Source organism: Hyaena hyaena, unplaced genomic scaffold, assembly GCF_003009895.1.
Source record: "Hyaena hyaena isolate Hyena2069 unplaced genomic scaffold, ASM300989v1 scaffold_98, whole genome shotgun sequence".
Lineage (NCBI taxonomy): Eukaryota > Metazoa > Chordata > Mammalia > Carnivora > Hyaenidae > Hyaena > Hyaena hyaena.
The window spans coordinates 798485-811376 of record NW_024080730.1 but is presented as its reverse complement, the minus strand read 5'-3'; the positions used below and the strand labels follow the sequence as shown (position 1 = coordinate 811376).

Genomic DNA, 12892 nt, shown 5'->3' with positions numbered 1-12892 from the left:
GATGTTTTTTTTAGGTGGGATGATTACAGATCCCACCTGAGTCACGAGGACTGGAGACCGCATAGGAGTATCATAGGATTTTGACAAGAGACAGATGTTAAATGGGCAGTGAAGACTGAGGGTAAGAGAAGGGCACGGGAGCCGGGGGTGCTCCACTCCAGGGCGCCCTTGGGACGGAAAGACAGGCCCAGGTCTGTCAGGTGTCTTGAAGGATCAAGTTGGGTGGCAGCGGGCCTGCCCCATACTCACGGCTGAGAAGCAGGCCGCCCTGCCCTCTCCAGAGTGGACGGCATCGTGGTGGCCTTTGAGAAGATGCCCTGGGTGGGATTCATAGACGTTTTAAGATACGAGCACTAACATACCAACAGATGCTCTGCTTTTGGAATCAGCGATTCAGTTAAACTTGAGTTTTTAAATCTTACTAACAGAGTGTGACGCTTGCAAGCATGGACCCCGCACATTACAGGATGTTGATCTCTGGGTCTTTGTATTTAAAGTGGCAGTCCTGACGCCCAGCCCGGTCGTAGAGTTGATGGGGGTGATGGCGCTACCCCCCCCCCCCCCCGGCCCCCCCCCCCCCCCCCCCCCCCGTGGAGAGTCAGCCCTCAGGAAATGTGTGCTGTGTCGCTGTCTGTTTCAGGGCGCCGAGGCCATGGTCCTGGAGAGCGTCATGTTTGCCATTCTCGCCGAGAGGTCGCTCGGGCCCAAGCTCTACGGCATCTTCCCTCAAGGCCGCCTGGAGCAGTTTATCCCGGTAAGATGTGCTCCCCCCGGGCAGCCGGCCGCGGACAGAAGATGGACTCTCGGTCTTGCTGCAGGCGCCTGCGTGTCATGCTCTGGCGCAGCAGATGTGACTTCTGTTATTAAAGTGCCAGAAATAAAGCAAAAACAAATTCCTACTGAGTTTACGTTAGAACCTCTGTCTTTCTGCAAAGATGTTCATCCGCATGAAAAACTTCTAGGAAGCCTAGCGTTCCTCTGCCCCTGAAGCTGCTAACCCTGACACTTTGCCCTTCACCTTGGTCCTCTTGATTTCTGGGCCTCCTTTAGAGGCTCGCTGCGGTTCCCCATGGCCCTGGCCACCCTGTGCCGCACTCGGGTCTTCATCCCATAGGGCCACCACTGCTCTCTGCCTCGTCTCCTGCTTCACTGCCTCTGTTTGAGTCTCCCCAGCTCCCATGTGCCTGTCAAGTTCCTCTTGAGGGCCGAGCTCCAGTCCCATTTCCCAGAGTCGGAACTGTTTGGCCTTTCTTGCTGTCCTGAGGCAGTTTTAATGTTGCTGTAACACCCGCCAGTGTGTCCCCCTTAGGGTTACGTGTGAGTAAGCCTGCAGAGGGCTCCAGGCCTCAAGGGCTCATGTTAGAGTGAGCCTGGGGCGGCTCTGGGCCTTTCGACCGGCCGTGTGGGTGGAGTTGCTGAGCCTGGCTGGCCTGCCTTCCCGCTCACAGCCAGGCTCACAGGTGTGGTGAAGTGTCCCTCTTCACCTGCGGGGCCCCTGGAGGAGCAGGGTCACGGATGGCTGCCTTATCCTGCCCTGCCTCACGTGGCCACCTGTACAGCTGGGCGGGAGGTTGAGCACAGGGTGCCTGGCTGAAGGGACGCCCCGCTTGCCAGGACACGGCCTGTGCTCGGCGAGAGGCTGGGGGAAGGGGTGCTGATGGTCTCGTTCCCCACAGCCCAGGAATAGGAGCCTCCTTGCGACCTGACTCCCAAGAGGGGACCGTCTTCTAGTTTATGCAGTGCGCCATCAGTACATGTGGCCACCAGCCGGCAGACCTTGCTCTCCAGCCCTGCACCTGGCTTGCCCCCTGGCGGTGGCTTTATTTATAACTGCCCCGGTAAAGACAGTCACACCTGGCTGGCACGAGCGTCAGATGATATCATAAACTCACTCTTTGAGAGAACTGAAAATCTAAAGCAGTTCCTGTGGTTACGAGTGGTGACACGGACGCATCTGAGGAAGAGAACACTGAGTGACAAGACCAGTTAGTATATGCCATTCTAACGCCCCGGAAGCAAGCTGGAAGTTGTTTAAAGTGCACCCGTGTGGTGAAACAACTCCTTGTCGGGAAGGGCCAGTGACCACAGCTCCAGAATAGTGGGGCCATCCTGTCCTGGATCAGGATGCGCGGGTTATAGTTGTCCGTGGGATTGATGCTGTTTTAGTTCTGAAGTTCTAGTCTCTTTATATTTGATGTTTACTATGTAGTGAGGATTTTTTAAAATTCTGTTACAATACTAGGCCGAGCCACATGGAACTACCAATAACCAACTGTTTTTGACCCCAGAAATGTTGATTGCACGTGGCTCGGCCCGATGGCACGTGTTACCTCCCGGTTTACTCTGGACACCTGCGTGCATCCCACCCCTTCCACGTTCCAGAGGGCACAGGAGGGTGGTGACCTCTGCGAACGCTGGTCCCCTGTTGCTCTTTCCCTGTGTTGGGAAAGGAGCTTAGGACCCTGAAATGAGCTCATTTTTGAGCACGGTTAGCCTTACGCTTTCCATGGTGCCAAACAGATCACTGGCATAGCCAAGGGAATGCCGAGCGAGCTGCTGCATGGAGCCAAATCCCCTGCCTTTACCTTGGCCCAGCTGCTCGATACACTGGGGCGGCGGTGGGGGGGGGGGTGTTCTTCAGGTGCAGGAGGAAGGGTAGGTTGGGCCTGCTGCTTCCAGAGAGCTCTGACCTCTCGTAACCAGGCTCCCACCGTCGGCTGGATGCTGGCCCCAGGGCCCCTGCGTGCAGTGTCTGCCCTCGTTCCGAGGAGCCCCGCCAGGGACTCGATGGACTTCTCATTTTGTAGAAACCAGGAAATGAGGTCTGAGCAGTGTGCCTTTGGCCATGTGCCTCTTAAATGAGGATTAAAGCCGGGGTTCGAGCTGGGTTTTCTCTAACTGGGAGACACCCCCTGTTCACCCCTGTGCTGTGCTGCTCTGCGGGTTCAGAGGAATGCCTCTGAGCTTCTGTAGGGGAGCAGTGCATGTGGGAGAGACGGACGGGTCTGGTGGCCTGTGCTTTCCTTGTGAGGAGCTGGGACGGGCAGCAGTAGTGGGAGCTGGGCACCTCTGTTCCTTCGTTCAGCTTTGCACTCTGAGAGCCCACTCCGTGCCAGGCGGGGGCTGTGGATGCCTCCGTGGATGAAGGGCTGTGGCTCGCCTCGAGCTCCTGGCAGTGCTTCTGATTAGGACCACCTCTTGCCTGCGATGCGTTGGTGGGGCGTCCAAGTGGCTGAAGGAGTTAGACACGGGCTCGTGTAACAAACCGGTGACAACCTGGAGCTTTTACCAGGGAAGAGGGCGTGCTCCTGTGGCAGGTAGAGGGCATAGAGCGCCGAGTCTGCTTAAACGCTTACATGTGGGAGGGACCATCTCACAATTAAAAGGGTACTGGCTTGTGGAGGGGGCCCCTCCCCCTTGCTGAGAAATGCCACCGCGATTGCCAGGTCACCGTCTTCAGGGCCCGGTGCCCATCCCAACGGGACCTTGTGTGCTGGAGGAGACTTAGACGTCCTACAGAACTGACTCCTAGTTCTTAGGCCTGTGTGATCGCACACCTCCAGGTTCCCCAAACAAATGCTGTTTTCTAACTCCCTTTTTTATTCCAGAGCCGGCGATTAGACACTGAAGAATTAAGTTTGCCAGATATTTCTGCAGAAATAGCTGAGAAAATGGCCACATTTCATGGTATGAAAATGCCATTCAATAAGGAACCAAAATGGCTTTTTGGAACAATGGAAAAGTAAGTGGCCCAACCGCTTGGCTCTGACTCAGTTTTGCGTTAGCGGCTCCCAGAGGTGCCAGCGTGAGTACCTGTTTGCCGCAGTGGTCGGAGGCCTTCCTCTGGTCTGCCAGATGGGTGGGCGGGCAGGACACAAGCTTCCCAGAGAGCCTGGGCCTCCCCCTCCCTCCCACATTCTGTGGCTATGCTTCATGGGAGCTCCAGGAGGAGGCCATGGTGGACTGAGCGGTGGTTTCTGTTCTCCCCTCCCCTGCAAGGTATCTGAATCAGGTGCTGAGGGTCAAGTTTGCCGGGGAGCCCAGAGTCAAGCAGCTCCACAGACTCCTCCGCTACAACCTGCCTTTGGAGCTGGAGAACCTGAGGTGAGACTGGGTCTGTGGCGAGGACGCAGGGTTTCTTCTGGAACAGAGGTCAGGGGGCAGCAGGCTGGGCGGTGTCTGCAGAGGAGGGGAACTGTTCCCCTCAAGCTCTGGGGGGATGTGGAGCAGGAGTTTTGGCGCTGGCCAGGCTCTGAGCGGGGGCTTCCCTGCAGTCTTTGAGGTGCAGTGGTGCAAGCCTCCGGCGTTCGTCCCTCGCGTGTGCACGTGGGGCCCAGCAAGTGGTGAGCAGGGTGTTCTCCAAGGCGCGTGTGTTTTATTAGGAAATAGAGTCCGGCACACATGTCCTGCAATGTCAAGTCGTGGGAAGAGGTGGAATGGAGACCAGAGGCTGACTGACGAGGAGGGTCATGCTGTGGGGGGGGCAGGAGGGGTGCCACAGGCCAGGACCTGTAGCCGCGTGACCTCCAGTAGGGGCCCACCCGGGAAGAGCTGGGCGCACACGGGGGCTCAGCAGGGTCTCTGGGTTGAGCTGCCACAGAGCTGTCATCACTTGACAACAGAGCTCCCAGAGGTCACGAGAAAGGCACTGCATGGAGTCCGAGAGGCAGTGCAAAGTGCCTGGCCAGCGCCAGGCACGGGGGCAGCAGCGCTCTGCGTCTGACCCACAGTGTGCTGAGTGACAACAAAACCTTCCTCTTCCAGGTCACTGCTGGAAGCCACCCCTTCTCCAGTTGTGTTTTGTCATAACGACTGTCAGGAAGGTAAGGATCGCTGCCTGTTATGTGGAGCTGGCTTTTCGTGTCTGCTTAGAAGCCCGTGTGTGTGTGTCCCCGGTGTGTGTGTGTGTGTGTGTGTGTGTGTGTGTGTGTGTCCGCGCACACGCGCGTGTATGTGTGTCTGGTGTGTGTGATGAGTGCCATGAAGATAAGGATCGCTGCCAGTTACGTGGAGCTGGCTTTGCGTGTCCACTTAGAAGCGTGTGTGTGTGTGTGTGTGTGTGTGTGTGTGTGTGTGTGTCTGTCTGTCTGTCCAGTGTGTGTGATGAGTGCCAGGGCCGCGGAGAGGGGGTAGCCACGTGGGGTAAGGGCAGGGCCGCACGATGGAGTGCCATGTAACTATTGAATGAGGTTGAGTGTTTATACAGACCAACAGAAAATCTCCAGGATGCGTTAAGAGAAAAAAAAGCAAGTTTTAGAAAAACACGTGGTGACGTGGGGTGTCCTCCTACTTTTATAAGAAATAAATTCACAGAAGCAGCAGTGAGAATATTCACTGACCTGGGAGGATGAAGCACCGAAACTTCCGAAGTCACATGCTCGTTCAGTGTTTACTCTGGTGGACACAGGACCTGGGTAATCCGAGGGCACGGTAGGAGACGACCGCCCTGGTGCCCTGCACCGGGCAGCGCCTCGCGGCTAAGAGAGGTCATCTGCTCTCGAGACCAGTTCACTCTGCCATGGCCTTGAGTTTCTCTGCCTTCGGGAAATTACAACGCCGGACACCCCTCACTGTGAGCAAACTTTGCCCACCATGACTTCAAACAGAGGCCCAGTCTGGCTGGGCAGCTCCCGCTGCTGCTGCTGCTGTGCCGGGATCGGGGCGGGGCGGGGGTGCTCTCTGCCCCGCCGTCCTTGGCCTCTCCATCGCTGCAGGCTTACGCTCCACCCCCGGGTCCTTTGCCAGGCTCAGCAGTTCCTTTTTTATTTTAACAGCGGTCCGTGTGGAGGGTCAGTGATCAATAAGACGTTAGTTTGAGCCAAAATACCTTTTACTAACGAGCTGATCATTGCTGGCCACATCAAGTAGGTGTGGACGTGTCGGGCACAGGTTTGTGTGGTAGCAGGCGGTAGCGGCACAGCCGTCACCCAGAGTACGAGTGATGGTCGACGTGCAGAAAGGCCATTTACTTTCTCCTGCCGCTTTGGGCATCTGCCTCCAAGCCTCCTCTGATGGCCACCGGAAACAGAAGGTGGATGCTGGAAAGCCTAGAAAGCATACCTCCTGCAGAAACCCTGGAGAGAGTGTGGCCAAAAACCTAGCAAAGCCCGGCTCTCTGGTGCTCCCTCCCCGACCCTGTAGTACCAGACACTGAGCGGTGTGTGGAGCAGGGGACTCGGAACGAGCGCCTGCAGAGCCGGTCTGACAGCCGGTTCACTTCTGGCCCAGAGCTGGGCCGCACAGGGGTGTGGCAGAAGGAGCGCCGCCTGTGGCCTCCTCCTTGGGAGGAGAAGCAGGTGCGGCGAAGCGGTGGGGCCAGGTATGGCCGCGGGAGCCCCACCGTAGCTGCGCTCGCCTGTGACATCCTCATCGTGGGGACACCAGGGCACAGCTCCCAAGCTGGGGGGCCACAGCCAGCGCGTCCGCTGGCCCGCCTCAGCGCTGCTGGGGACGTGGGGCCCGCCAGAGCTCTGGCATGCCCATCCGGCGGCTTCCTTCGCGCCCCTGTGTGAAAAGTTTGGGGTGTGCTGCCCCGGCAAGCCGAGGGGGAGCCGTCCTTGCTCCAGGCTGAGCCTGGGGCCGTGTTGTTCCTGGGCTGCTGTGAACCGGGGCTCTTGTGTCCGCGTGGCTCAGGCCTTCCGCTGGGGCGGGGGGCCAGTGCTGCTCCTGCCGCCCTGCGGCCTGCGGTCACTTGCGTGGTTAGGATTCCCGGCGAGGACAGAACCACTCGTGGCCCTGCTGTTCAGGGGGCTTGTGCCTGCGGCTGTGAAGCATGCCCACAGCAAACGGCATGGTATCTAAACCTTTTTGCAGGTAACATCTTAATGTTGGAAGGCAGAGAGAATTCTGAGAAGCAGAAATTGATGCTCATCGACTTTGAATACAGCAGTTATAATTACAGGTAACACGTCACAGGAAAATGTCTTTATTTCGGTATTGTCCTATTAGGTTAATGATACATGTAGGAAACAATTATAGGAGAAAATAGGCAGTAATGCCACCAGAACACAATGGAAGCTGGTGCATTTTGTCGCAGTAGCATGCAGTGGTGCATGAGGTAGCCCAGGCCTGTTCTCCGTGCTTACTGGGGAGCAGTGGTATGAGAAGCCAAATGCAGAATTTGGTATCTTGTTGGTGTGAGAGGTCAGAGTACTGAGTGCAGGAGAATGCTCTTGAACGATTGCTCTTTTATTTTGAGAGAAGAGAGCGTACATGTGTGTGCAACTGGGGGAGGGGCAGAGAGAGAGAGAGGGTCTCAAGCAGGCCTTGCACTGTCAGCGCAGAACCTGACACAGGGCTCGATCCCGCAAACTGTGAGATCATGACCTGAGCTGAAATCAAGAGTCAGATGCTTGATTGACTGAGCCCCCCAGGCGCCCCTTGAGTTGTGGGTGGGGTGGCGCTTTCGTAGCTTCAGTTGCCTGTGGTTCGAGTAACCGCCCTGCCTTGTTGGTCCTCCCTGTCACTGACACTGCCACCCCCGGGGGACCTCAGGAAGGACAGCTTGTTGCCGGGAGGGGTGCTCACAACTCGGCCTTCGTCCTCCTCTGACCAGGGAGCCTCATGCGTGGCCGGGTGCCCTGTTTGCAGCGTCTCTTCCTTCTCTCTCAGGGGATTCGACATCGGGAATCATTTCTGCGAATGGATGTATGACTACAGCTATGGAAAGTACCCTTTCTTCAGAGCCGACATCCTGAAGTACCCCACCAAGGAGCAGCAGGTAGGAGACTCCCGGGTGTAGGCTCGATAGGAGGCACGTTCCGTGAGTCCGTTTCATGCAGTTGGAATTGATTACTTCTTCGGGTTTGACAACACCCTTTGTAAGTTGCAGGAAGGTTCAGCAAACCGTTTTGGTCTAAAACATGATTTTGTGTCAAGAAACAAACTTGACATTTTAATCCCTGTGCCAGAGATAACCTGTATTCAGTTAGAGAGTAGTCTCCTTTGTACTTCCTTCTCACGCTCGCTTCGGCAGCACATATACTAAGATTGTAGTTCCTTCTAGTTTTTTCCAAAAAACGCCAGCCTCCGTTCTGCTTTCTGGCCGCCTTTTTGGGGATCATGGTGTTTCCTGTGTGTGTTTCCCTCCCTGCAGAGAGAAGTAATCTTTTGGGCACCATGACTTAGTAGGCTGCTGTGGGGATATGAGTAGGGGTGCTGTCCTGAGCATGAGGGCAGATGGGCTGCATGCAGAATCTCCCTGGGGGAATCTCCCCCTTGGGAGCCCCTACTCCGTTCTTCAGCCCGCTGCTGGAACGGTTGAGGAGAAGTGGGGAGCGACATGGAGGCATCCAGGTAGCAGAGAGGCTGTCCCAGGCCTGCCTCCCTGAGCTTGTGCAGGCTGGCAGCTCGGCACCCTTCGCGACCCCCTGCTACAGAACCGCTCTTCCCGTGGAACCCCTGCCAGACGAGCAGCATTTCAGAGCGGTCAGGGCGGTGCAGGGACAGGGATGCGCTCAGCTGCTGCCGTGACTCGCTCAGGAGGTGTCCCTTGGACACTCCCCTGCGCCAGGCATGGGACAGCGTCTCAGGTAGTTGGCCCTCTCGCCAGGGGTGGCCGTCTACATGTTGACCTGCTGTGGGACCAGAGCTGTGTTGCCCTCTTCTGGCCACATTGTGGGGCCAGCTGTGATGAACTTGAGTACCAGTTGACCAGGTTGGTTCTGGACCTCAAGGTCATGCTGTGTGAGAAGGAAGGGTAAGGAAGAATAGGCCATTTAGCCTGAGGAAGAGGAAACAGCAGTTTTTAGGAATTTGAATTTTTGCTTCACTGAAAAGAAAGCAGACCTTTGTAAAGACTGGGCGGCCCTAAAGGTGAGAACTCGAAGCCAGGAAGAGGGTTCAGTAAGAAGGCAGATTTCCTGTGAACGGACAGCAGAGCTGCGCAGCAGTGGAGATGCAGTTACGGGTCTTTATTGGATCCCCTCTCTGCACTGCCCAGGCGCTCTCACCTTTGTCTCTCTGTGGCCCGTTAATGACAGGTTTTAAAATGTTACACCATCCAACTTGACAATAAACTATTTATAAAAAAAAAAAAATGTTACACCATCTTGGGATTTCTAAAATAAACCACTTGCATGAAGTGTGTTATTTTGGAGTGCTCTCTTGGATCTCGTTAAGCAGTCTCTTATTTGGGAGTTTGGCTCCTGCGTACATCTGCGGAATGGGCGCTTCATGTTCATTTAAAACTCATTATTCATAGCTGCCTTTGGAATAAAAGACTAGTCTAATAAAATGAGTTGGGTGTCCCTTTTTCATTTTCTGGAGCAAATTTAAACGCGATGTTCTTTGAAGATTCGGTAGACCTTGCCTGTAGGAAAACGCGGGCCTAGAACTTTTGGGGGGGAAGGTCGTGAACGGTGACCCCATCTCTCAGGGTGTTGATCTATTCAGATTCTATCTGCAGGCTGGAGCCTGTGGTGGTTCAAGCATGGGTTTTAGGAACTACTAGTGTGCCATTCGCATCCCGATCTGCTGCTGACTCCACTGTCGCCGCTGTGTCTGTGCTTTTGCGTTTCCTCTGCAGAAATTATGGTGTTACTGTCAGGCGCGAGGTAATAGGCAGACACAAATGCTCAGAATAGTGCCTGCTGCGTAGAATTTACTAGGGGCCAGCGGTCACCTTTTCTGTGCAGGTTCACTCCTTCCGGAACCCCCTGCCCGGGCCGGAAGGGTGCCTTCTGGTGGGAGGGGGTGCAGTGGGTGGAAGCAGTTTTGGAGAAGGGAGAGGCCAGAGCAGGTAGAGAGGCAGTGTTGGCGTTCCAAGAAGGTAATCAGTTCCTGGCATTCTTCTAGGTCAAGTAGCTAATGGCTCTTTCCTTATTTATTAAAGAAAGCAAGTGGTAGTTTGCTGTGTTCTGTATAGTATGAAATACCGAGGGACCGGGGAATCTCCTAAATCCTAATGCAAGTGTGGACTACGTGTGGGGCTCAGCAGACCCTCTTCTCCAAACCAAAATTAGACGTGGCCAACGGACGGGCAAGGATGCCTAAATCATCATGGCACCTCAGGGCGGGAAGGCCCTTCCACATGGACTGGTCAGCTCTCACCCTCGGGGGCACCTGCCCACACCTTTGGGTTCCCTGGCACCTGCAGCCTGGCTTCCTGCGGTGGCCCCACACGGAATGCCAGCCAGTCTGGGGAGACACGAGATGTGGGCTTTGCGACCAGACCATGGGAGACAGGAGTGTCAATTAGATTCTGCCTGTTTTCTCTGAAAGTCGTCGTAATCTCCTGTACTGGTCATGGCATGGGGTCCCTTAAAACTCTGACAGCAGCCTGGCGCTCACTGCTGGATCAGCGAGCTTCCACACTCGCCACGCCTGGCGCGGAGCTGCTTGGGCTCGGCTGGGCCTCCTCCAGGCATCTCTGGCGACGCGGGCTGCCCCCGGGGGCGTGTAGTGCTTCCTGATAGCTCTTGACACCATCTGTCTAACCATCACTAACTCTAATGTAATTACTTTTTTTTAAAGCTCCACTTTATTTCCAATTACTTGGCTGCATTCCAAAATGAATTCGAAAACCTCAGTAATGAAGAAAAGTGCATTATAGAAGAAGAAATGTTGCTTGAAGTCAATAGGTAATTCTTTTCTTTCGTTGATGGATAAAGACAGCTATCCTGTTTATAGAGCATAATTGGGATGATTGCTTACGAGCATGTGTATTTTAGGAGCTTCTTCATAAACGTACTTCTCTAGGACTTGTGCTTTGGCAAAAATGGAACATTTGACACATCTCCAGATTTCAGCAGGTGCAGAGAGCAGGGTCAGTGCATGAGGTCAGGATGCTTGGGGGTGCCCCGGACTGTAGTCCGCGCATAAGACCCCGCGGTACAAGGCCGTGCCACCTGGGGGCCTGTACCCTCTTGCCGCCTGATGCTCCTGAAGTGGTGGGCACCATCCGTTACTATGTTTCTTCTAAAAGATAATTACAAATTGTGAGCTTTGGTTCTGAGTCTTGCTTTTTAAACTTTGTTTCAACACTTCTCAAAGCAGGGCTGAGAAACTTCTAGATTTTGTAAAGGTTCAGAAACCTGTTTATCATACACACTCACCTCTTAGACCCAGAGGCCTGAATTACTCCCATTCTTTGGGATCTCGTAGGAGATTCTTTGGTAAAAATGTCTCCGTACCTGGGGCCACCTTGTTCTTTCCAGCCCACTTAGCACAGATCACATCTTCCTGGTCTTCAGAAGTGTCCACACCCCTATTGCCGAGCACGCAGCCACCCTTGCCGTCCCGAGGGCTCCCCCCGCAGCACGGAGCTTCCCTCTCTGGTTTGGGAATGGGCAGAAAATAGAAAAATGGAGGCGAGCCAGACAGGAAGGGTAGCCCCAAGGGACGTGTAGAGGGTCAGAGCACAAGTGGTCAGGTGTGAGGAGGCTACCCTAGAGCATTCAGTGAAGCCCACCGGCACTGTTGTGAGGGGCCGCATGGGTTCACAGTGACTGAGGCCGCGGGGCAGCGTAGAGATGGGGACTGTCACACCCTCCTCTGTTTCACTGCTGTGCGAGAGCAGGGGTGAGGGTGAGGCGGCATCCTATCCCCCCCAGGAAGGGCGGGGAATTACTCAAAGGCCTGCGTTTTCCTCCTCTTGCTGCATAACGCGAGCTCAGGGTTGCTGGCGCTGTGGGCTCGCACGTGTGGCAGAGAGTGTTTCTTTCCCAGCATAGCCCGTGCCGCCTGCATGGCCCCCGGGCCTCCGTGTGAGTCCGTGACTGTGGCTGTTCCACACGGCTCGTGCACGCCCCCGCCAGAGGTGGGCAGAGGCCGGCAGCGGCGCCCCCCGCTCTTCGGTCCCTGTGGCATGTAACCCCAGCGAGCTGGCCAGGGCAGACCCAGTTTGCATCCAGATGAGGTAAAGCGCCCCCTGCAGGAAATTCCGTCAGCGGGCCTGTGGCCGGTGCCACGTCTCACGTGCGTCTCCTGCTTTTGTGATTACAGGTTTGCCCTCGCGTCCCATTTCTTCTGGGGACTTTGGTCCATCGTACAGGCCAAGATTTCATCCATTGAATTTGGGTACATGGTATGTTTGGGGGTGGTTTTCTCTTCTGTCTCCAGAAAGGAAGTTAACAATGTTTGTGAACGCTTGGTGATGAATGAGCGTCCTTTGCAGAGGGCTCCCCGAACCCCTGCAAGTTCTGAATGAGGCCACGTGGCACCGGGACAGCAGGCTCAGCCCGAGAAGCCGGGGGTTAGAGGCGGCGTAATTTAACCCATGCTCACCGGCTCCGCACCTGCAAAGGGAGGTGGCTGCACCTTCCCCGCCTCGGAGAAGTGCTGTGCGGTCCTCTGGGTCCCCTGGGGGGTGTAGAAACCGGACCCTAGAGGACCAGCCCTTGACCTCAGTCCCTTCGCACACGAGGGCCAGCGAGTGAAGGAGCATGATGGTGTCTGGCTGTGCCCTGAAGCGCTTCCCTCGGCCGTCCCGGCTCCGCTCTCCAGGCCGGCGCCGAGTGAGTGAGGCGCCCTGGTCGCTGCAGGCCAGTTTGACAAGCCAGGCTGTCGTTTTCTTCTGACTTTAGGAATCGTCCTTGACATAGACACTTAGCCCTCGAGCTAAGCCCTCTGCTGCCTCTGCTGCTAAGTGAGTGCTGGGAGCGCGTCCCAGGGCAGGGGCACACTAAGTCTGTAGTGAGCACCTGGCTTCGGGACAGGAGGTGGAGTGACTAGTTCCTCTCCTCCCCTGGTCCTGTATGAGGGTGACTTCTGCTTGCAGGCGGGAGGTTTGGTAATGCACAGATGGCGTTAGGCAAAAGAAGGGGGAATGTGGATTTTTAAAGCAGATTTAGAGTCATGGTCAAGTGATTATTGTAAGACAAAGTAGACATCAAAGTATATTACCAAAGATAAAGAATAATTTTGTAATAATAAAGGGATCAATGAATCCAGA

At 55.4% G+C, this 12892-nt stretch overlaps 1 protein-coding gene across 5 annotated transcripts in view; it reads left to right on the top strand.

Moving 5' to 3' along the window:
* Positions 1-12892, top strand: part of CHKA (choline kinase alpha) — a 58801-nt gene that overhangs the window by 41965 nt on the left and 3944 nt on the right. For 3 of the 5 annotated variants that reach the window (XM_039235403.1, XM_039235400.1, XM_039235402.1), the window contains 8 exons: positions 641-754; positions 3609-3742; positions 4000-4104; positions 4765-4823; positions 6814-6901; positions 7612-7720; positions 10474-10580; positions 11944-12025. In XM_039235403.1, the coding sequence (XP_039091334.1) occupies positions 641-754; positions 3609-3742; positions 4000-4104; positions 4765-4823; positions 6814-6901; positions 7612-7720; positions 10474-10580; positions 11944-12025 (798 nt within the window). Of the gene's footprint in view, positions 1-640; positions 755-3608; positions 3743-3999; positions 4105-4764; positions 4824-6813; positions 6902-7611; positions 7721-10473; positions 10581-11667; positions 11858-11943; positions 12026-12892 lie in introns of those variants that run through there. The other 2 variants (XM_039235399.1, XM_039235401.1) reach the window with 1 other exon arrangement.